Source organism: Astyanax mexicanus, chromosome 1 (assembly GCF_023375975.1).
Source record: "Astyanax mexicanus isolate ESR-SI-001 chromosome 1, AstMex3_surface, whole genome shotgun sequence".
NCBI classification, from domain to species: domain Eukaryota; kingdom Metazoa; phylum Chordata; class Actinopteri; order Characiformes; family Acestrorhamphidae; genus Astyanax; species Astyanax mexicanus.
The window spans coordinates 95,996,496-96,019,470 of NC_064408.1; the positions used below are offsets into that span (position 1 = coordinate 95,996,496).

At 38.8% G+C, this 22,975-nt stretch overlaps 2 protein-coding genes across 3 annotated transcripts in view; one reads left to right on the forward strand and one right to left on the reverse strand.

The window, feature by feature from the left end:
- The first annotated feature begins 2,524 nt into the window (after window positions 1-2,524).
- LOC103041147 (basic helix-loop-helix domain-containing protein USF3) lies at window positions 2,525-14,491 on the forward strand. 2 transcript variants are annotated; one of them, XM_022682805.2, is made up of 7 exons: window positions 2,525-2,634; window positions 5,254-5,353; window positions 5,448-5,506; window positions 5,951-5,979; window positions 6,352-6,434; window positions 6,519-6,615; window positions 6,778-14,491. In XM_022682805.2, the coding sequence occupies exons 3-7, from the start codon at window positions 5,466-5,468 to the stop codon at window positions 13,692-13,694; spliced, it is 7,167 nt and encodes a 2,388-aa protein (XP_022538526.2). In that variant the 5' UTR covers window positions 2,525-2,634; window positions 5,254-5,353; window positions 5,448-5,465; the 3' UTR covers window positions 13,695-14,491. The 2 variants fall into 2 exon arrangements, with proteins under 2 accessions (XP_022538526.2, XP_022538512.2); XM_022682791.2 differs by having other exon boundaries at window positions 5,948-5,979; window positions 6,778-14,490.
- A 1,687-nt stretch (window positions 14,492-16,178) lies between these two features.
- boc (BOC cell adhesion associated, oncogene regulated) overlaps window positions 16,179-22,975 on the reverse strand; it is a 39,660-nt gene continuing 32,863 nt past the window's right edge. Inside the window, exons 13-19 of the mRNA XM_007249019.4 lie at window positions 22,458-22,557; window positions 22,232-22,354; window positions 21,894-22,076; window positions 20,945-21,144; window positions 20,208-20,296; window positions 17,790-17,941; window positions 16,179-17,498 (exon numbers count right to left, since the gene is read on the reverse strand). Of these exons, the coding sequence (XP_007249081.3) occupies window positions 17,371-17,498; window positions 17,790-17,941; window positions 20,208-20,296; window positions 20,945-21,144; window positions 21,894-22,076; window positions 22,232-22,354; window positions 22,458-22,557 (975 nt within the window). The 3' untranslated portion in view covers window positions 16,179-17,370. The remainder of the gene's footprint in view (window positions 17,499-17,789; window positions 17,942-20,207; window positions 20,297-20,944; window positions 21,145-21,893; window positions 22,077-22,231; window positions 22,355-22,457; window positions 22,558-22,975) is intronic.

Consider the following 22,975-nt stretch of genomic DNA (forward strand, 5'->3'; position numbering starts at 1 on the left):
CTGCCACCAGGACCTGACCTCACTCATTTTCATGTGATGCTGTATGCAATTGTCACTTTTGACCCTTTTGAATTGGTTTAAAGTTGTGAATGACACTGCAGTGGACAGATACCATGGGTAAGTGTATATATAATATGAAAGATCTTGGGCTCAGTACTAACTAAGAGACATTTTATAGGGATTTACGCACACAACTTGGACAGAGTACATTTAATGCAGATTTTCATCACAATGCATAACAATTAGTTTCTTGGTAAAATACCTTAGGACTGAAAAATATTAAATGTTCTCAGGACATAGAGATAAATGAATATCATCACATTTTAAGGCCCATATGCTTAATTTTTATCTTTTTCTGTTTCCACTTATAATGTTTGTGTGATGTATTGGCCCAAAAACGTACTTGTTTAATTTTATATGCATAGTGAGAAGATATATTTAAAAAAACAATGTAAATCTGTTTAGGAACTAACCAAGCTCATTTTTTGAGGAATATTCTGTCATTGGCAGCAATTATGCACTCGTTGTTTTTGGAATGGAATTAAAATTTGTATTTGTGCATATAATAATTTGGCATGGAGCCCTAAAAACAAAAAACTGGTAACTGAGTAAAAAAAGTCTTCCCATGCATCATAGAGGCTTGTCTAGCAATCAGTGATCTCTCACAAAGAGGTGCACCACCCAATTTTAAACCTATGAGAGACTTCTAGTAGGACATATTATTTACATATTTGGCTGAAACATATATTAACGACATTCACTTTAAAATATGCAATCAGCAATATAGGTGCATTATTCGGTGCATTTATTTATTTTGTTCAATGAATGCATATTTTGTGGACCAGCCACCTATGCACTTGGTGTGTATGCAATGTGGGCAGCTGAATTCACTAATTAACCCATAAGAGCCTAAGACCCAGTTTTGTATATTAGTACAAAATTAAAATTTAAATAAGTTAATTTGGTTTTTTTTTCTTGTTGTGATAAATAGAGCACACAGGCTAAAATTCTGTAAAAATATTACTTGTATTTTAATATTTTGGTCTAGAAATGGTATTAGAACTAGTTATATAAAACATTTAATGAGAGCATTTGACTTGGTTTGAAATTTGAAATGGTTGGAATAGAGATATAGAAGATACAAATCCACTTTTAAAAGAAGCTAGTTTTACACAATGTACTGTAATGATTCACTCAGGCTGTTCAGTATGTGAGACAGTTTGTGAGTTATAGTGAAGGACGGAGAGCGGTAAAGAGCTTTACACATTTTTTAGATGGTCTGTCACAAATACAGCACCATGTGGGCTCTTTTGGGTTAAATGAGGTGCTGATACTTTTAGACACTAATTAATATTTTTATTATCATTGTTTTTTTTTTTTAATTCAACAAAATTAACTTGAAAGGGCTTGGTTTATGTTAGCTCTGGGAAAAAATAAACAGTTCTGTTTCTGAATCAGTTTCTCTGGTTTTGCTATTTATAGGTTTATATGTTTGAGTAAAATGAACATAAGTTTTAATCTATAAACTACAGATGACATTTCTCCCAATTTCCAAATAAAAATATTGAAATTTAGAGCATTTATTTGCAGAAAATGAAGAATGATCAAATTAACCAAAAACGATTCAGTGCTTTTAAACCTTTCATATCCCTTTAGAAACAACAATACTAAGGTTTTATCTAAGAAAGAGTTCAGAGGCCGTCTTTCACACTGCTTTTGGGAGACCTTATGCCACTCCTGGCTCAAAAATTCAAGCAGTTCAGCTTTGTTTGATGGCTTGTGACTATCCATCTTCCTCTTAAATACATTGCAGAGGTTTTCAATTGGGTTCAGGTCTGAATAAGGTCACCCAAAAGCAGTATGAAAACTTGTCAAGAAAGCACTGTGATTAAAAATCAGGGCAGTTCCACCAAATGTTTATTTCTGAACTCTCTGGACATTAGCATTGTTGTTTCTAAATTAAAATGAACTTGTTTTCTTTGCATTATTTGAAGTTTGAGAACACTATACCTTTTTTATTATTTTGACCATTTTACATTTTTTGCAAATAAATGCTCTAAATGGCAATATTTTTATTTGTAACTTCAGTGGTTTATAGAACAAAACAAAGATGGTCAGTTTACTTAACTATATACCTATAAATAGCAAAATCAGAGAAATGGATCATTTTGAACTAGTCTCTTGTTTTTTCAGAGCTATATATATATATATATATATATATATATATATATATATATATATATATATATATATATATATATATATATATAAAGTGAAACCGGCTTGGCTAATCAGGAGACACTCTTAACTCAGTAAATCAGTATTATTAAAATAAAATACAATATATATATATATATATATATATATATATTAGTATTTTATATAGTAGTATTTTATTTTTATAATACTAATTTACTGAGTATTGAGTGTGTCCAGTGTAGCCAAGCCTGTTTCACTTTATTTCAGCTCCTTATTGGTCAATATTCTTAACTCTGCACATGATTGGTCGGTTCTTCTATTCTGCCCACCCACATTATTTGTGTCGGGTATTGGGAAATGAAGTGAATTGAAATGGATGAACAAAGTTTTGAGGGGGGATTTAATTCGCGTTTCGGAGCATAATGCCGGGTGCTGGTATGTTTTCTATGTGTGAGTTGTGTCTGTGTGAATAAATGAAGGTAATGAGAGAGAGATAATACCACTGGACTATAGATCACCAGTGTGGAAGAAGCAGCAGCAGCACAAAGTGAGCTAGGCTAGCTCTGCTAACGCTATCTAGTTGTTTTTAGCGCAGTGGCTAACTGGCAGTCGCAGCTTTAATGATATTATAATGGAAGTAAAGAGAGGTCTGACGGCGTTATTTCACGCTTTTAAATCAGTCCACTGGGTCTTTTAATAGCGTGTCTGTCTTTACCACAGCAGCGACAAAACAGTTCACTGCTTTGGGAGGTTCGCTAGTTAGCTAAGGTTAGGTTAGATGAGCTAGGCTAGTTATGTTAGCTGTCAGAAACGTTTCAGGGAAGTCGAGTCTACTAAAACTGAAGCTGACTGACTGACACTGACTGATTGAGGGTGAGGTTTGAGTTTATCACAATTCCTGGCTCTGCTTTTACACTCGGCTGTGTAAAAACTCTTATGCAGAGTGGTAGCTAGCTGCTAGTTAGCTTAGCTAGTTATTAGCTAACTTGGCTGTGATGTTAGCTAGGCAACTGAGATATCTAGCTAACCTAGCTCACAGCTAGCTATAGCTGTAGCCAACAAGCTGAGGCTAAATCTTGTTTTTTTTTTCAGTTTTGTTTACTAAGGTCTAAGTTTAGGGATATCACTGCTCTAACGCCAGCTAGCTGGTAGCTAACTGATTTACACACTAGTGGATTGTATATATTAACGACACTGCGTTTTTATGCAGGTTAAGTGGAATGGACAGCATATTTAAACTGTATTTAGTGCATTTTTTACCCTCTATATGAATAATATTTTTGAGGAGGGAAAACAATTATAATCTTTGATGTTATTAAATCACCACTAAGGCTGCAATTAATGATTATTTTAATAGGCGACTAAACTGATGATTATTTTTTCGAATAGTCTATTGGTCGTGGCTTATTTCTGGCATGTCCTTCATCTCTCCCTTTTGTGCTTTTTGCCCAGCACTCTTTACAACTGCCGCTTCGGGGCATCAACTTGCAGATAAATCGCTTTTTACACCTTTAATCAGGCTCAAAGTAGCCCCACACCTCATTCGTAGAATCCAGAGAGCCCTGACGTTTAAAAGGAGGCGTTAATAACTTTAAAAGTGCACAAGAAGTATATTAAAAACGCTGTTTACAACATGTAGCATACCATAATCTCTGGGGACAGCCATCTTAAAATAATAGTGGTTTTTAATAAACTTCTTGTGCACTTTTAAAGTTACTAAGGCCTCATTTTAAATGTCAGGGCTCCCCAGATTTTACTAATGAAGTGTGAAGCTACTTTGAGCCTGGATAACGGTGTAAAAAGCGATTTATCTGCTGGGTCAAGTGGATGCCCCGAAGGGCCCCAAGAGTAAATTTTACACCGGAGTTCTCCTTTAAGGCTACTTTGAGTTTGTTAATGGCGTAAAAATAGTCATTGCTTTGCCTGTGCAACACTATGCCCCTATCACTAGCATTGTAAGCCTGATGGGAGCATCGGCTGAAAGCGCTGTATTTCATAATGCAAAAGGAGATGGGCTATTTGACAAAACATTACACGTGTTATCATGTTTCACTATACACCAAGTCTAGGAATGTCTTTTAAAGTTCCATTCACTGCTCACACAGATGGTTTGACAGGTAAAATGTGCATTGTATAGTCTTAGGTTTTAGGTGTGTGCTTAATATAATACAGGATACATGACAAAAGCACAGTGCATTTGACAGTGTTGTCTACTTCTCTGTGTTGTGGTGGTATGTGGATTTGTTTGAATCTTTTTTTCATATTTTCTTCTAGCACAGCAAACAATATTAAGGAAGACTAGTGACATCTGCTGTCATCAATCAATAGACATTACAAGATTTTCATATTAAATACAGATCAGCACTGCTGTGTGGACTGACTGAGCAATGAGACATGGAAACATTTTAGGAGTTGACAGTTAGGCAAAGTCACTTTGCTCTCATGATGATCAACATTGAGTGAAATGTGTGCTAATTTTCAATGATAGGGCAGGTTTGTTGATGTAGGACATACATTGTGTGGTAGTCTTGATCAAGTAAATATACCATACGTTCATATGTTTGGAGACACCTGCTTATGCTTGGGCTAGTGCTAATGTTTGATGAAACACTTCAGTATAATATTCTGGGGTGGGGGTGGGGGGCTTTACATTGTTCAGAAGGTATCATAAGGTTCATAAGTGGCTGGTCCAGAGGTTTTCCCATTGTATAGGCAAAGCCTTTTTCTATTATATTACAAAAAAAAAAAAAAAAAAAGATTTTTCATGCTGTGTCCTCTTTTCAACTCCTGCATCAGCACTAAATGCACTTTAAAAGTAGCTGAATTCAGCTGGAAAAAAGTCCTGGCTACTTTTATATATATTATGCACAATGTATATTGGAAATGAACTTTAACTCTAACTGAACAGAATATTAGAAATATCAATGAATTATGCATTCAAATATGATTATAATGATTGTTACAATTTCTACTTAATATGCATTAGGCCACTGCAGATAACTTTCTATTTCTTTTTGTATTCTTGTACGTGACTCCCATTTACCTATTTCACAGTGAATGCTTTCATGAAGAACTCATGAAGAGCTTTGATTCCTGAGACTTTTAAGCTGGCGCAAAAAAATACCCACTTGCCCACTGCTGGAAGGTCTGAAAGGTAAGGTGTGTTTATATTAGCACTGCTTACTTTACTACTACTACACGTAACATACCCCCTCTCTTAACCGATTTCTGTTTCCCTAACAACACAGCCTGCAGTGTGTGCCACAATGCCAGAGATAATACAGAATCAGCCTTCTACTCCAAAACGGTACAGATGGATTTTTTTTTTTGTCATACCTGACATATTAGGTGCAGATGTAAACAAGTTGTCATTAATAGTGTTATATTTAGTCATTACATGTTAAAATGTGAATATAAGTATGATGCCAAATGCAGTGTATATCTTTGTATATTTTTTCTGTCACGTTATCAGCCTGCTCTTATGTTCTGTACAGCTGTCCGGTCACATAATTGTTATTTTCTAAAGTTTTATTCAGATTTTCAGTTTTTAACTAATTATTTAAAACATGTAAAGGTGCATTGCATGTAAAGGTGAAGAGACTTTATAAAGTTGAAAACATTCCACTTCATTCACCAACTGAAATTTTCTACCATAATGTTTAGAAAGATATTTTGGTGAATGAGGCACAATGGTTTCTATTTAAAATTAGTGTATGTGCTAATTTTATTATGTTTTGCTTAATTTCAGCAGGAAGAAAAACAAAGAGACCCACAATGCAGGTGAGGATGTAGTATGGTAAACCTTTTCCATGTTTTTAGCTGTAAGTAAGTGCCTCTGGTTGTCTGTAGCATATAGCACATACTGATTGGCTAGTATTTTTTAAGAACTATTTTATTGATTGTTGAACTAAACTTAATTTAACTTGTATTCCATACAAGTGTATCTGATTATCCTATATATATACTTGAACTACAAATAATCTGTAGGTAGACAGGTTAGACACAGTTCTACATGCCTACTGTTACAGTCTTATCTATTATTATTTACTACTGTGGTTTCCAGCACTGTCCATTTAGGTTATGCTGCTTCATTTGCCTCATATCTCCTTTTATGATCTCTGGATGTATTACTTTTTTATATTTTTCTCTCAGTGGAAAGACACCGCAAAGAGAAGATCAATGCTGGTATAAAGCGAATTGGAGACCTGTTGCCTTGCTCTCAGGCCTTAAAACAGGTATTTCAAAATATAGCAAGCTTGTTAGTGATGATTATAATTGCATATTACATTGTTAAGTTTCTGTATTTTTTTTTTTTGCAGAGCAAGAATATGATTCTAGGAGAAGCATATCGTTACATTAGTGAGCTAAAGCAACAGAATGATGCAATGCTTCTCAATGGAGGAGACAAAGTCCAAGGTAAGAAACTCTGCCGTGTAGGATGCTAACAGCACCAGATGCTGATTCCTGTAATATTATAATAATAGTGTTGTAATATTACTGCAATGATATATTGATAGATTTGATCAGTATGCAGTGTCTTCATCTTTTTTAAGAACTATATTGATCATGTCTCTGCAGCGGAAGAGATAAAACGCTTGCGGCTGCAGTTGGAGGACTTAAGAAAGGAAAGTGGTCATTACATTGAGCTCCTCAAAGCAAACGGCATCAACTTTTTGGATGACCCCACAATACACTGGAAAGGCAAGCAGCGCTCGGCAAAAATAGCCAAAATAACACCAACTCATTTGATGTCGAAAGGGATAATCATCAGCTCTAATGGAACTTCTACTGGTCCTACAGGAAAAATGGCCATACAATTGAATCCTGCTTCTCACAATGATAAGCAGCCAGTAAATGCTATACCCATCCAACCATCTTGTGACGTTCAAACTCTTGGTGTCCCAAATGGAACACCAATAAATGAAATTATAGTCTCTTCTTCTACAGCTTCTTCTACACACATTCCATTGGCGACTCTGATTCCTGCTGTCTCTAAACCCTGCCTTGCAGTGGTAGAGCAGTACACTGCTGTGGCACCAGTTGCTCCAAAATTGCCCCCCCCAGTAAATTATATAACTCTTCAAGGGTTATGTCCTAAGGTTGCAGTTACTGCTCCCCTTCAGCAAACCCAGCCAGCCCACCCAACACCAAGTCTTGCGTCTTCCACCAGTCTCACAGTGCCTCTTCAAATCCAGCCTGTAATTGGTGTAAACTCCTTGCCTCAAACTATGGTCAGTAACCCCGTTGTGTCCAGTGTGTCTACTGTGTTTCAGCAGGATACAGAAAACAGATCACTTACCCATACAATACCAACCAGTTCTACCATTCACAGAACCAGTGCTGCTAGCAGCACACAGACCACATGGACAACACTACAACTAACTGGTAACACAGTACAGCCTGTCTGTCAAGCTCTGGCCATAGAATCCAATTCAACTGGGCAGAATGTTCAGCAACTATCTGTATGTCCAGTTGTGGCAAATCCACCACTTCATCCCACTCCTCTCCAAGTTCAAACACAAAGCCCTATGCAACTGCAGCCTCCACCACCTACACAAATTCCTGTTAAGCCTAGACCTCCCCAGTTGTATCCAGCTGTAGTTCCCTGTCCTCAGACAGCTGTAATTTCTCAGACATCACTTTTATCACAGGCAACTGTGGTGTCTCAACCTGCGATACTTCATCAGCCATCTGTTGTACCTCAAACAGCATTATTGACTCAGCCTCAAGCAGCTGTCATGGCTCAACCTGCAGTTTTACCAAAACCTTTTCCTCCAACTTCGTCCCACTCTTACCCTGCCATACAGCCCAAACCTCAGCTTCACCATGCTGTACCACCTCGGCCTGAACCCCAGCCTGGTGTGCCATCTCAGCCTCAAGCCCATCCAACAATGTTGCCCCAGGCCCAACCTGCCATTGTGCCTTCACTTCAGCACGCTATTGTGCCCCAACCTCAAGCTGCCACACTGCCAGTACTTCAGACCATGCAGGTCCTTCAGATGAACTCTGATGTCACTCCAGTTATTGGGACATCTCCCTCACAAAACAATCCAAATGTTGTTATTCTACAGCAGGCTGGCCAATGCACAGCTCCACAAGTAATTAGAGATGATGTGAACAGTCAGACACCATGCCAGCACATTGTGATAATTCAGACACCAACTATGACGCCCACTCCACAAAATCAAAGTACTGTTGTGCCAACTACCACCCCTGCTTTGCATAATCAGATAATTACTTCCAGCTCCCCCTGCACCACTGCTATTCAAACAAATGCGACAAAACAGCTGGTTCACATCCTCCCACGGCCTACAACGCAGGCACAGACACAGGCACCGTTACAGGCGCAGACGCAGACACAGATGCAGGTACCAATACAGGCACAGATGCAAGCACCAACACAGACGCAGACACCAATACAGACACAGATTCAAGCACCGACACAGGCACCACAGACTATCACTGTGAACGGACAGGTTTATGTTTTACAGTCAGTGAAGTCAGCGGAGAAGGGAACTTCTCAGGTTAGCCAAAGTTCTACTCAAATCATTCAACCTACAAGTGAGGAATCAAACACCAATGTTGCATTAAATTGTTTGGGTGCCCTCACTAGCCTTAGCCAGAGCATTCCACAGGTCACAAGTCAAAGCAATGTGTTGCATACCATTGCTCCACCTTCGTGCACTACAGTACAGTCTGTTCCCAAGGCTGCTTCTTCCCGAGTCACTGCTTCTGCTGAGACTGTTCTGTCACCCACCGCACCTGTGTCAACATCAATCAGTTGTGCAGTCACCATCCTGCCAAAGAAGACTGATGTGGTCTCTGTAAATCAAACAAAACCAATATCTATTAAAAGGACAAGATCAGCCAGTAGAAAAGACCCAAAACAGAGGAGAAGCATGAGCCAAATTGCTGCCAAACCAGCACATAAAAAGGCTTCAGTTGGAAATGTTACAAAAGTACATTCATCTGCTACAAAAGACAGTAATACCATAAAACCTGCTGTTGAAAATATGAGCCATAAAACTAGCAGTCAGAACAAACCTGTTGTCATCAGTGTTGCTTCAGTGTGCAGTAGTTCCTCAATCATCTCTTCAAGTTCAAGTAGTACAATAACTGGAAATTCTATCTGTGCTTCAGAAAGTGGATCTACATTGACATCCATAGTCAATGCAGTAGAAGCATCAAAGAGTAAAGAAAAATCTACTGAGGTCACCCCATCAACATGCAGTGTAACTGTTAGTGTAACAGATAGTACTGTAACTACTGCAACTGCTGCAAGTACTGCTGCAAGTCCAGCTCAGGCTAGTTTAGTAACCCATACGATGAGTGGTGCTGTTTTAACCAGTGGTGCCAACCTTCAATCAAATAAGTCGGCAGAAAATGTTCTTTCTTCTAAGTGTAATACATTGGACAATAGTGTTAAATCATTCACAGGATCTACAGTGAGTGGTAATTCCACTTCGAATGCACTGACTAAAATAGTTTCTCAAAATACGATGACAATATACAATAGTTCTACAAGCTGCACACCAGCAGAAGGAAGTGCCAGCTTAGCCCAGAAAAGAACAACATTAACCAGTGGCAGCTCTACAGAAAATAAATTGATTTCGTCAGTTGAATCTGCCCTTCGCCAACCCCAGGGTATACATTCAGGCACTAATGTTGGTTCTACAACAAGTGGACCAACGGTTTCCCTCTCACAGAACATTCCTCAAGTTCAAACTAATTCTAGAACAGAGAAAACCGGTCAGTCAGTGGAATCTCCACAGGTTCAGACACCCTATGCTTTGCCTGCAACACCATCACCTTGCTCCAATCCCTCTACATTAGTTCCAACAGCCTCAACACCACCTGTTTTGTCTCAAGAATCTAGGAATTTGACCACCTTTGGCAAGCCGCCTAAGCAACAAATGATGCCTGTGCAACCAGCTAGTCACATCAATACATTAAGTACCAAACTTCTAGAATCAAATCAGAATAATGAACCTGGCAGTGGTAAACACTCAAGTGAGACCACTAAGGAGGTAACTCCGTCAAGTTCATTCTCACAAAAAGAGACTGTTCTATCACAGGAGGTATCTACATTGGAAAATGAATCCTTTGAATCCCCGCTAGTGTCAAATAGGCAGACTGATTCACCAATGGCAGGAGGTTCTAGTAGCAGGGGCTTTTCAGTTGCATCGCTGCTTCCAACAGGCCATAATATTACTTCTTGTCCTAATACGTTTGGCACTTTTAGCTTCACCTCTGAGCAGGCAGAAATCTTAGCAATGGCGGCTAGAGCCATTTTTGAGCAAGACAGTCCAGGAAGAAGAAGTGGTACTTGTAGTGGTGAGAACCCAGCAAGTACAACTTCTGGTGGATGGGATCTTCCAAAACCACAGCAAACCCCCACCATCAAGGAAAGGGTTACAGGTCAACAGTTAAAGCAAGCAAAGCAGGCTGACCTCCCTATTCCAAAGACTCCTTCCCAAGTTTCTGTTCGAGGTCCTCTGGTGGAGGTTTCAGGCAGCGGTACAACTGGTGTCCGGCTTCCACTAAGCATGGCTTATTCTCAGTCGCAGCCTAGTACTCTCACAAGTCTTAATGTGAATAACCTTATCAGACCAAGCTCTGTACAGCCCTACCCAGGGTCTCCGAACCTTGGTCAGCAGGTTTCTGTTCCATCACCAGGGGGAGCAGCAATTTTAGTGTCTCAGTCATCTCAGGTTACCCCGAGCTGCTCTGGCCCAGGACAAGTTAATGAATATCCACCTTTGAAAAGTTCTCTGATGCGAACTCATGCAGGTGCTGGGATAGGTGAACGACATCAAAAAGATATGCCAAAACGCTCTGCCCAAGAGGACCTTGTTCTCCCAATAAACAAGCGTTCAAAGCCATGCCCAGCTGCCAGTGTTTGTAGGATAGATGTTAAGGCGTCAGAACATGTCCAGGTGATGTCTGGACAAATGCCTCCTAGCTCCTCAACAGTTATGACGAGGAATCACTCTGATGGCGGAGGCCCACTGTTTTCTGGGAACACTTTCATGAGCACTGTGCTTCGACCATCCGATGGACACTGCCCTTCTCAGCTGGCACCACATGAGCAAAATCCATCTAGTGTTGTGCACCTTCAACAAGGTCACTTGCAGCATGCCCCTGCACAGCCTGGACAGAATGTGGGGGGCAACCATTACCTTAAACATCAGCAACAACAGGAGCAACAGAGGCACCTCTACCAACTTCATCATCACCTTACACAACCTGACCCTCAGATCCACAATATTCAACAGAGGACTTTGTTACAAGAACAGCATGTTCACAAAAAGAGAGTAGTACGAAGCAGTCAGACAGGACCCCCTGTAGTTTTGCAGAAACAACATCACTTGGAAAAGAATAGTGTGCAGCAACATCAACAGCATCAGCAACAGCAGCAGCAGTCTCAGCAGCACCAACAGCAGCAACAGTCTCAGCAGCACCAACAGCATCAGCAGCAACATCAGACACAACAAAAACCACAGCAGCAACAACAGTCACACCAACAACAACAACAGCAGCAGCAAATACAGCAGCAGGGCTCACATTCACGCCATCAGCATCTTCAGCAGCAAATTCAGCAGCAACAACACTTTGGAAGTAGGCAAGAAAAGAATTGCGAGGGCCAACAGGCTGGCCCCAGGGCTCATCAAACCAGCCATTTGAGTCAGCAGGATCGGCAGACTGGGCAGGATCACGGAGCTATGCAAAGACTCATGGGTTCCCGCACTTTAGAACAGCAATTGACCTCACAGGCTAGCAATCCTGTTTCTCGTTCATCAGATCTTGCCTGTCCACCATCACGACAGGAGCGCCATCGTCTCTCAAGTTATTCTGCTGAGGCACTTATCGGTAAGACTTCTTCTGCTGGTGATCAACGCATGGGACTTCATCTTCAGGCTTCTCGAGGCAGTTCACAGGATCAATCAGAATTGCAAGGTTATGTTGACTCCTCACGTAGCAAAGGGAATATTGCCCACAATCCTCAAAGTAGGCTACCCCAAGATCACACAGGAAATGCAGATATCCAGCGAATATCTGATTGTTTGCCTTTCAAAACTCTTGTTAGTGGGCATCAACTTAGTAACTTTGAAGTGCAGGTGTCTCGAAGTGGTGACATGAGCAGTAAGCCTGTGGCACCGGGTCAGAGAGGTCCTCAAGCTCAAGCAGGATTCCGAATAGGGTCAGGTCCCTCTGGGGATGGACGGGCACGGGGGACCTATGGACCACATTCTTCGGCACAGGTGGTACAAGCTGGAGCAGGGCTGCCACGTGAACAAGAGGGATGCCACCAGAGCTTTATGCAAAGTCTTTTGGCCCCTCACCTTCCTGAACAAAGTGGACACCAAAGAACCACACAGGGATGTCCTCCAGTGAGTGTTGAGTATAATTGTGTTCCTGGAGTTTCTTCTGGAGATCTTCAGGCTAAAGCCTCAAGTCCTAACTTGCACCCCACGCAGACAGCTCCTCCCATGCACATTGGGGACAACAATAAAGGACATATTTCTCAGGTTAGTGGAAATTTACATGGCCCAGCTGTGAGATCCGTTCTACCACATCCTCCTTCAACACCACACAGCAGCTCGGATACAGGGCACGCGCAAGGTTCCAACAGGTCGCTACCAGCTGTCAGTCAGCGAAGCCACCATGTTGGACCAGATCCCCAAAGCACAAAGATCCGCCCGGGAGATCGACCTAGATCGGGCAACTTGAGACCTGTGAATACATTTGAACCGGAAGGTTCTTTGTCACTTCCATCAGGTGGAGGAGTACTGCTTGGGCGCTCGCAGACAAGTGGCGAGAATCGGCGTAGAAGTATTGTACGTTTCATGGCAGACGGTGCACCGGTCAGCAGTGACAACAACTTGGTCTCAGACCAACATCTCACCCAGAACTTTGGCTTTCCTTTTATTGCAGACAGTGGTATGAACCCTCCACCACCGATTAATGCAAATGCCTCGTTTATCCCACCGGTCACCCAGCCCAGTGCCTCGCGTACACCTGCACTCCTTCCTGTAGAGCCTCAGAACTCTCTCCCTTCTTTCTACCCTTCCTATTCACCTGCTGCTCATCCGAGCCTTCCGAGCGAGATTCCTTTGCAGTATTTCTCTAACCAGATGTTTACAAGTCCTAGTGCTGATAAGAGCAGCAGTGCCCCTCTGAACAATCGCTTTGGCTCTATTCTCTCTCCACCTCGTCCTGTGGGCTTCGCACAGGCCAGCTACCCACTGCTTACAGACATTACACCTATGCCTATTGCAAACTCCTCGGGCATTACTCCTCATTTATCCAATTTTAACCTGACTTCTCTGTTTCCGGAAATAGCCACAGCAATGCCCCCTGATGGCTCATCAATGCCCATGTCTCCTTTACTGTCTCTTGCCAATACTTCATCATCAGACTCTAACAAGCAGACTAATCGTCCAGCCCACAATATCAGTCACATTCTTGGTCATGATGGGACATCTGCTGTTTAAAGCTGTAATTGCAAGGTTTTGAATGTTGGCTTTACTTGGCGCAGGACTAAAGCATCTTTTCTGTTTATTAAAGTGAAAAATGTGTCCTGCTACACATGTATTTTGGATCATGCAGGTAATTTTTGTTTTTTTTGAGCCATTGTAAACACTGTCTGCTATATTTCTGAATCAGTTGGTAACAAACAAACTGGACCATGTTTCAGTTAATCTGCACTGAGACTACCCTGTTTGGTTTGAATAAATTGTGGTTCTTTGGTTCAGACCACGGTTCGCAGCACCTTTCACACCTGCTACAGTCCCAAAATCTGTACCAAACAAGGTAGGTGTGAAAACACCCTAAATTTTAAAGTTTAAGTAGTCTAATCCATTTCCAGAGTTGTAGCAGGCAGTATTAATTATTGATCATGATGAGGTGAGCAGCACTGTTAGCTTAAGCCTAGATTGTTTTTCAGTAAAACAAATAATATCTGTGGTATTAAAAGCCTAAGTGACTAATGCAGTTTTTATCTGGTGTATGATGCCACAACAGATATGCCCAGTGTTTTTGTGAATAACCGGCTCCACTAATCTTTTAGCAGCTGATGGATTTTCAATGACTTGTTATAAACAAGTTTTTTTTTTAAAGATTTTTCCTGAAGGGAATACGATTTTCTGTGATTAGTACGACATCAACGAGTTAAATACACTTTTACTTATTTATGGAAATGTATTTGTGTTGTGTAGATATTGTAAATACACAGAGGTGATTATTAAAATGTTTTTGTTTTGTAACTAAAAGTGTGGTGTGTTTTGTTTTGGCTCAGACTCAACTAGGGCATGAATGTAAGGTATTTTTAATGTGTAACCAAATGCGGGAATGTAGACAATAATGTTGACACAAAGATGTTTTCAGTAATTATCTGGTTTTCTGTGTAAATGGTTTCTAACCTTTTCAGTAAACTTTAATATCATCAATAAGGCAGTAATTAATAGTTTGTTATTCATTATATTTCAACAGTGTCTAATAGTTTAAATCATTTTGTCAGTGAGTAAATTAAGAGTAAATTAAAACATTGAGTATTTTTTCATTTTTGGCATTCAATTAAAATAAAAAGATTTAAAGTTAATTGTAAACAATAGTAACTATGATCTTTTCAACCACATATCACTTAATAAAGTATAAATTAATGTTTTTATTAAATGGAATGTACTGGACATGTTTACATTGTATTTTTTTATTAGAAACCAGTTCATGTTATTTTTTCATAGTAATCCTTACAACATAGATTTATTTTATAAATATGCAGGTGAAATTTGCAGTTAATTTTTTTAGGATTTTGAGTATGTTGTGAAGTAAGAATTGTGTTTACAAACTATTGGCAGACCTACTACATTGCCATTGAAGCAATGAGCTTAAAAAGGTAGGATTTGATTTGTAAATTAATTTGTTTTGTTTAAAAGAAGAAAAATGGTGTACTTTGGTTACAAGGAAACTGTTGCTGCAGAAAGAGCTTATAATCCACTAATCAACAGCATTGATTTTGGGAGACACTTTATTACCCCATCTACAACCATTAGTTACAAAAATGATTAGAAAGTAAACAAACAAAAAACAAACAAACTGTGAGTTTGTTGGAATAATTGTATACACATTTTCCATTGGAGTTAAAGGTCTGGTGATTGAGTTGCCAAGACATTACCTGATTTTCCTCATTCCTTGGCACTTGGGGTTTTGCACTTTGCATTGTCTTGTTGGCAGATCGTCATTTTTTGTGGTTTTCCAGCAAAGAATTGGTTGATAAAATGGATGAAATCATTGTGTGGGGAATATGAGCAATTCCTTTTGACTGCCAGGTTATTATATCAGTGCTTTTAGTCTGGAATCTTTTAAGTCTGTGGATCTTTTAATCCACAGTTTTGGTCTTGCTGCAACACTGTGGTGTGAAAGAGTATGGACTTGTTAGTATCAGTATAAGTAAATTTGATTTAAATACCATAAAAAATAAATACAATGATCCATGATATAAAATAACATTCATTATTATTTGTTTTTAATTATGAATTTGTGGGAGGTGTAGTGTAATATGAAAGGGACAAAGTTTAACTGTAATGTTTTGCTCCAGTGAACAGGACTGAGAGGGTTCCTCTAAATATTGAATCCAATAGATTACTGATTACCTGTTCAAAAACGTAGTTGTAATGTAATGCAAAGGATTACTATATTAAAGTAATGCAAGCTAAGTATATGACTTTGTGAAATGCTTGTCTTTTTAAAGTGAAAAATTAAAATAAATGGTTTAAAATCTTTACATATAAATTTACATAAAAAACATCCTCTGTCTACACCACATATCAAACCATCTCATGTGTACTCCTGACATTCTTGCTTTTTCAATTTCCTTGTATCCTGATTACGCAACACTGTTACATATGTATTCTGTTACTACCCAGCCCTTTTAATGAGCGACATATCAATAGAGCAGTAAATGAAAACAATGTACAAAGTGATTTCTTTAGCTTTATTTACATGCAATAGTGCTTCAGGTCATGTAACCAAATCAGCTACATACACTTCTAAAATGAGTTGTAGATTTCATGTTTTCCTTCATTATTTCATAGTTCAGCACTCTGTGAGAAGGCTAATACTGATGCAGTAGTGTAAGACAGTTCACTGAAAACTGTCAACTCTGATCTTCAGAACTAAACATGATTTCAAGGAGCTTAATTCATGACTTGCCTGCGTTTCATTAAATTAGCTTTAGAACACTGACAAAACAATTGTTTAAATTTTGATATTTTAAAATAGCTTTTGAAATATTCACAAATAAAAAACAGTCACAACAGTGTGGGGTAGCTCCTTAAAATCAGCCAAGCTTCTAAAAACCAGTATTAATCTAAGGTAGGTGTGTTCATTCCAGGTTTCCCATTTAGTTATTACAAATATTCATAGTCAATAGTACTAAAGGCATGGTGCTTATACATTGCATATGTTTGTTAATACTTTGTTAATGAGGAAATACATATTTCTTTGTGATTATATGTACAAAAACACTGCACCAAGAAGCCCGTCGCCACCACCAATAATATTATTAATGCCACATTTCAGTCAGTGAAAGTGTTGTGCAGTTACATCGTACAATCATACAATCAAAACCTGCCAATAAGTTCTGTCAAGTGATTCTGCAGGTGGCAGAATGTCTATAGACCACAACGTATGAGCATGAAACGGTGTGCTGCTGAATACTGCATTTCTTTTACAGTCTTCGCGTAGATCTTAAGTAGCCTGTGTTGCTCAGACTCTCCACATTCTAGCAGTTGTAATAGCTGTTCTAAGATAACAGACTTTATCTGTAAAGCATGAACAACAGCACTGCTGCTGCTGAATTTCAGCTGTTCAAGTTTAAACATCTAAACATCCACAGAAGCTTGATAATAATAGGAAGTGGGAAGCTTATTATTTCTGCATGTCTTTGTGTCAGAAAGACCATTTGCTCATTTCTTGTAAGTGTAAGGAATTCCCTTTGTCCTGGTGGTGACAAGCAAACATAGCAATACATGTTTATTTGATATAAACAATCCATATATACAGGATAACAAAACTGTCCTATTTACACAGGCATAAATATATAAATATAGGATCTGTTATACAAAAATAAATACTGTCTCTGTTCTGTGTTTTTTTTTTATCTTCTTTTGTTCATCCATTCCACGGCCCCAACTCTTCTAGCTGATTTTCACGCTGGATCGTGCTGACTTCCTGTGACGTTGTATCTTGCAGTGCCACTGAGGTGCCAGTGTTGACTGATGTTGTTAACAGTGGCAGGTCTGAAGAGAGAGAGGAAAACAAGCAAAACAGATCAATATCTCATACACATATATTTATATATTCCTTCTGCAAAAAAAACTGCAGATCAGGTATAACAGTAAAAACACTGAATATCAGTATCAGATAATGCTCCATGAAAAATGCACATCCTTAATTGTAGAGAATATATCTAAGCAGATTTTAAAGAACACTAAACAAGTTGCTAACAAGCTAATTTTAACATGATCCATAAAACAAAAATACGAACCCGAGTCTTCTAATCCCAGTTATGATATGCTGAATCCACTAACCTGCAGGTATCTCTTCTTCCTCTGAGTGCAGTGTCTCAGACAGAGTGTGGTTCTCCTGCGTGTGTTCAGGGTGTTCAGACTGTGGACTGAGGAGCTCTAATGAGGAATCATCAGGCTCACAGCTGCCCTCCTCTTCCACATGGGCAGGGATGCTGTGGACAGCAAACAATACAAGCTAGTCAGATCAACCCACTCTGTAATATGGTGTTGTTTTCCCAGACAGGGATTAAACTAATTTATGCTCAGTGTTGGGAAGGTTACTTTTAAAATGTAATCCCTTACAGATTACTGATTACATCACTCAAAATGTAATTTGTAATGTAATCAGTTACATTACTTCAAGTGAGTAACGTAATCTGATTACTTCGGATTACTTACATTATTGTCATTTATTTAAGCCTGAATGAATGTAGCAACCACATATTGCATATTATTCTTTTATTTTTCTTTCCAGTTAATAAATAGATAAACAAATAAAAAAGCCTTTTCAATCACTCTATAAAAATACTTATGAAACCATTTCATCAAACACTTTTATGAAACACTTCTATAAATTGATGATAAAACCATTAAAAACCAAACAATGTAACAAAAGTAAGCTATCTATTTGCAGGTTTTCCACCAGTGTTAATTTTGACAACTAATTTTGATTTAGTCTTAGTCATAGTTTTGTGATGAAAATAGCATTTAGTTTTAGTCACAATTTAGTCATCTGAAATGTCATAAGAATATAGTCTACTAAAATTACAGTAAATTTAGTCGACTAAAATGTAAAGGGTGTAAATGTAAATGCTTTTTCATCAGTTCCCTTGAATTATTAACTATACACTTATATGAAATGAAACGTTTAATAACCACTTGAGTAATATTGTTAATGTTTGAATGTGAAATATATTTATATATGATTTAATGTATATTATTATTATTGTAAGTGTGTGACTATATATATTTTACATTTAAAATTTTGCTCTAGAAATCAGGTCATAAAACATCTGAATAGTTAAATTATAGTTTAAACAGAGCTGTAGATGCAAAAACAGCTTTTAAATGATCTAGTTTTATCTCCAGCACTAACCCAGCACACCTACTGGAGCTACAGTCTATAAATGAGATCAAAAACACACCTTCACACACTGTCCTGTAGAGATGCTCTCAGGATGTACTGAGAGACTTCATGAGTTAAAGTGAGAAACTTATGAGAAAGTGCTGTAAGGAACTTTACACAGACTTTTGGGTTCATAGATTCACTTATTTTATTGTTTTATTTTCGTTATATTATTGAGTTCCTTTCTGACCTGTTCCTGCTTTAACACCAGCTATATCTTTCCCACTGTGAGACTAAACAGATGATCTGATCTTAATGAGTGGGTTCTGTATCAGTTCTGTGTTTTAGAGCACTGCTGAGTTAAACACATCAGCTCATGAAATAACATCAGTATTAAAACGCGGATCTCTGCATGGAGATCTGTGGGACTCTGGTCTGCAGAAGCTGAAAGATTAGTGGTGTTTTTACCGGAGATGGAGTCGCTCCACGCGGTTTACACGTTATCTTGTTTTTCGCGACGTCAAAGGAGAAATATATCGCTTCTCCCCTCTCTCTCTCTCTCTCTCTCTCTCCCTGCTGAACACTGTCGAGTTAACTTCCAGTCGAGCTCCGTATCGACAGTTTAATTCCCGGGTTTATAACTGAGCGCGCGGCGCTACTGCAGGAGAGGGGGGTACTGATTGGATGACTACCCCACTTATCCCGCCTCTCCACCTTCACTAAAGTAGCAGTGATTGGATCTCTTCCTAACTGGTCCCTACCTTCCAAAGAACTAAATCAGTTCTGATTGGATTTCGTCCCTGCCAAACATTTTCTTCTCGTTTTTATTCGTTGACCAAAATGTCAGTTAATTTCGTCTCGTTGTGTGTGCGGAGCCGCTGTCTGCCCCTCCTCCCTGTGTGTGTGCAGCGAGACGGGAGAAGGGGCAGACAGTTCCCTGTCATATCAGAGCGATTTCACCGCAAAATGTAATTTGCGTTTTGTCAGTGTTGGATTGGAAGAGCAAAAATAGGAAAGTACCGCAATGTAATCCATTTATTTTAGCAGAGTAACTGTAATCTGATTACCACTTTCTGAAGCAGTAACTGTAACGGATTACAGTTACTTATAATTTGTAATCTGATTACGTAACGCTGTTACATGTAATCCGTTACTTCCCAACACTGTTTATGCTTATGTTTCCAATTTTTGCTTACTACACAATCTACACATCAATTATGATGTTTTTTCTATCACAAAAGAGACCTAAATTCCAACTTATAAGACTGAGTGCATTGATAAATATGCCAACCAGATCAAATAAACAAGGTAAATTAGTTCAGATGCAGAATCAATGTGAATATTGTGTGAATATGTTTCTGAGTAATTCTCACCCGTTAGAGTAGTGATAGGAATGTGGATGACCATTAGAAAGTCTTTGCGGCAGCAGTGTCCCACACTCCATTTCACAATCTGCATTCTCCTGCAAGAGAAGAAATAGCATAGCAAGGTTATAAAACTGCAATCTGCAATGGCTGATCTTAGCGCACTAAAAAAAACATTCCACTAAATTTACTTTGAAATGAATCTACTTTAATCAAAAGAATATAATAGTCAGTAGAAGGGGCAGGTGCTGCAAAACCTGCCAACAGGCTTGCATTTTTAAGACATTTTCCATTGCTTATATAATTGACTGTATGTAGCAGACAGAGATTTACTACAGTACTCTAGTAATTTGTTTTTTAAGACAAACACTGTTTCGATGTCCTACTAAATAAATAAATAATAATTACTAAATCAGTTAAAGGTTGTGAATGAGTGTTCTATGAAGATTGACTGATTGACTGATCACACATACAAAGAAGTCCAACAAGGCTGTCTGGTGATGTCACCACAAAGATTATAGCTTGGTAAGCATTTGCTGTGGTAACTAGCTAATACACCAACAAGCTTTTATAACACATAAAGCTACATTTATGTAACCATACACTTCTGCAAACATTTCATACTGTACACTTTAAGTAACAAAGATCGTTCCAAGTACCAACATTTTCAACAAATTCAGCTCCAGAGACTGTGCTTTCCACTAGGCTTTGAAACACAGCTACAGCCCTCAAAACATCATGCTTACCTGATGAAGTCCAGGGAGGCAGTGATGTTTCCCGTTGGCAGTGTATTCTCCTTTAGGTGCATAGACAGCGTGTCCGGGGGTCAGGCGCGAGTCCAGAGGGCAGTGGCCTACCAGCGCCATGCCCTGCAACGGCACCATGGTGTACTGACAGGAGGGCAGAGGAGTCGCCACAGGAGGAAAACACATATCTGAAGTTTGTTCTGCAACACAAACAGAAGTCCAGCATTAATTTACATATACTACACATAGTACAGCAGAGCACAGCCTTTCTTTCAGTTTATATTTACACAGTTTATACAGTTACACAGTTATTCTTTTGGCGACAGAGGTCTTCTTACAAGATCAGCAAAATACTACTGAAATGTATCACAGTCATTAGGCCTGTGACACTGCTCATTGTGTTTACTTCAATTATGTTCACATTATAAGCCACATCGCTCAAATCCAATTTTTTGCTCAGATCGGATTTGACAATCTTGATGGTTCACATTCACAAATGTAAGTGACCTGTATCTGTGGTTAATGTGAACAACCATGAAAAAATCAGATCTGAGCCACACTGAGCAAAAACAAATCAGATTTGAGTCATTTCAGCCTGGTAATGTGAACGTAGCCTTAGTGAGCAAATGGATATGCTGTATGTTGTCTGTATGTTGACTTTGTTTTATTTTGTGTAAGATATAGAAACATTTTATGCTCCATTTCCTTTGTTCATTTTTTATACTGTCAAATAATTAAGAGATAATTGCTCTTTAAAAATAATCATAACAGTGACATAAAATTAGGTAAATCAGTTTTTTTTTAATAATAATAATATTGTTTATTGGAATTAGCAACCAAACAAACTGGTTATTACCACAGACCTAACATTCACTCATTATAAAAGTGAAAACATAACTGTTTGTCATTTTTTTAATAATTTAGAATATGTTTAGGGATCTGCACTCACTCTGCTTGGCCCAGGCTCTCCACAGACAGAATGGAATGAAAGCCACAATGATGAAAACAAGAGCTCCCAGAACTACCACACCCACGATCAGGTAGGGCAGATCACTGGGTCGCGGTACAGGGCCTCCAGTTTCCGGAGGGTGAGAGGAGGTCTCTGGTGTAGTGTGTTTCTGGTTGGGTCGAGCTGGAAAAATGAAATACATCACATGTATATTTAAGTCAATAAACATATATATGTTCATCATTTGCATTACATTTACATGTGTGGTACATATGTGATGCCTTTCTAAACAATTCCAGACAGTGTCTTAGAAACCAGACGATCATCAGCAAACCTACCTTTAGTTTCCAAGATGACGACATTTCCATACTCGCTCACTCCTCCCTCATTGTAACACTGCATCTTAATATCATACGCTGTTTCTGGCTGCAGACCAGTGATGGCGTGCCAATATCGGTCACCTGCACACAGAATCATCACACCATGGTCATTATAAGATCTAGAATGCTGGTGCTGAGAAACACGCATCTGAAATCTGTTGAAATTGATCATCACTCGACTTACCATCCACTACATCCCTCTTGTAGTCGCTGTCATTGTCACTGTCAGTGGGTCGGTAGTATATGTAGAAGCCGTAGATGGGGGTGTTATTTACTGGTGAGTACTGAGAAAAGACAAAAGCACAACAAATGGTGAGGGGCAATGAATCTGTAGACACATACACTAACAAAAAAAAGAAAAGCTTTGGAAATTTGATTCAGCAAATAGGCCTACATGTGATACAGATATATATAATGAACAGTCTTATGAAGCAACATGCTGGCATTAAAAACCTAGATTTAAAAGTGATAGTTAAGTAAACAAACCAAAAAAAAAAACTCATTTTCACTGTGCCCATATTTCTTTTCCCAAAATTTAGTCGGTTAGTCAGTCAGCCAAAAACTGGTGTCTAAAATACTGAAATCATTTGTAAGATTTGCACTAGAGCTACAAGGCTAAAAGGTAATAGAAGCTCATACTCCAAAGATTAGCAACAGGGAAACTGCATGCCTGAATCATTTCACAGCTCAAACTGTGTGAAG

Coding starts and splice junctions, on each gene's coding strand:
- LOC103041147 (XM_022682791.2), top strand. CDS start 5,466: ATGCCAGAGATAATACAGAATCAGCCTTCTACTCCAAAACG. Junction 5,507..5,947: donor CAGCCTTCTACTCCAAAACG/GTACAGATGGAT, acceptor GCTTAATTTCAG/CAGGAAGAAAAACAAAGAGA. Junction 5,980..6,351: donor CAAAGAGACCCACAATGCAG/GTGAGGATGTAG, acceptor TTTTTCTCTCAG/TGGAAAGACACCGCAAAGAG.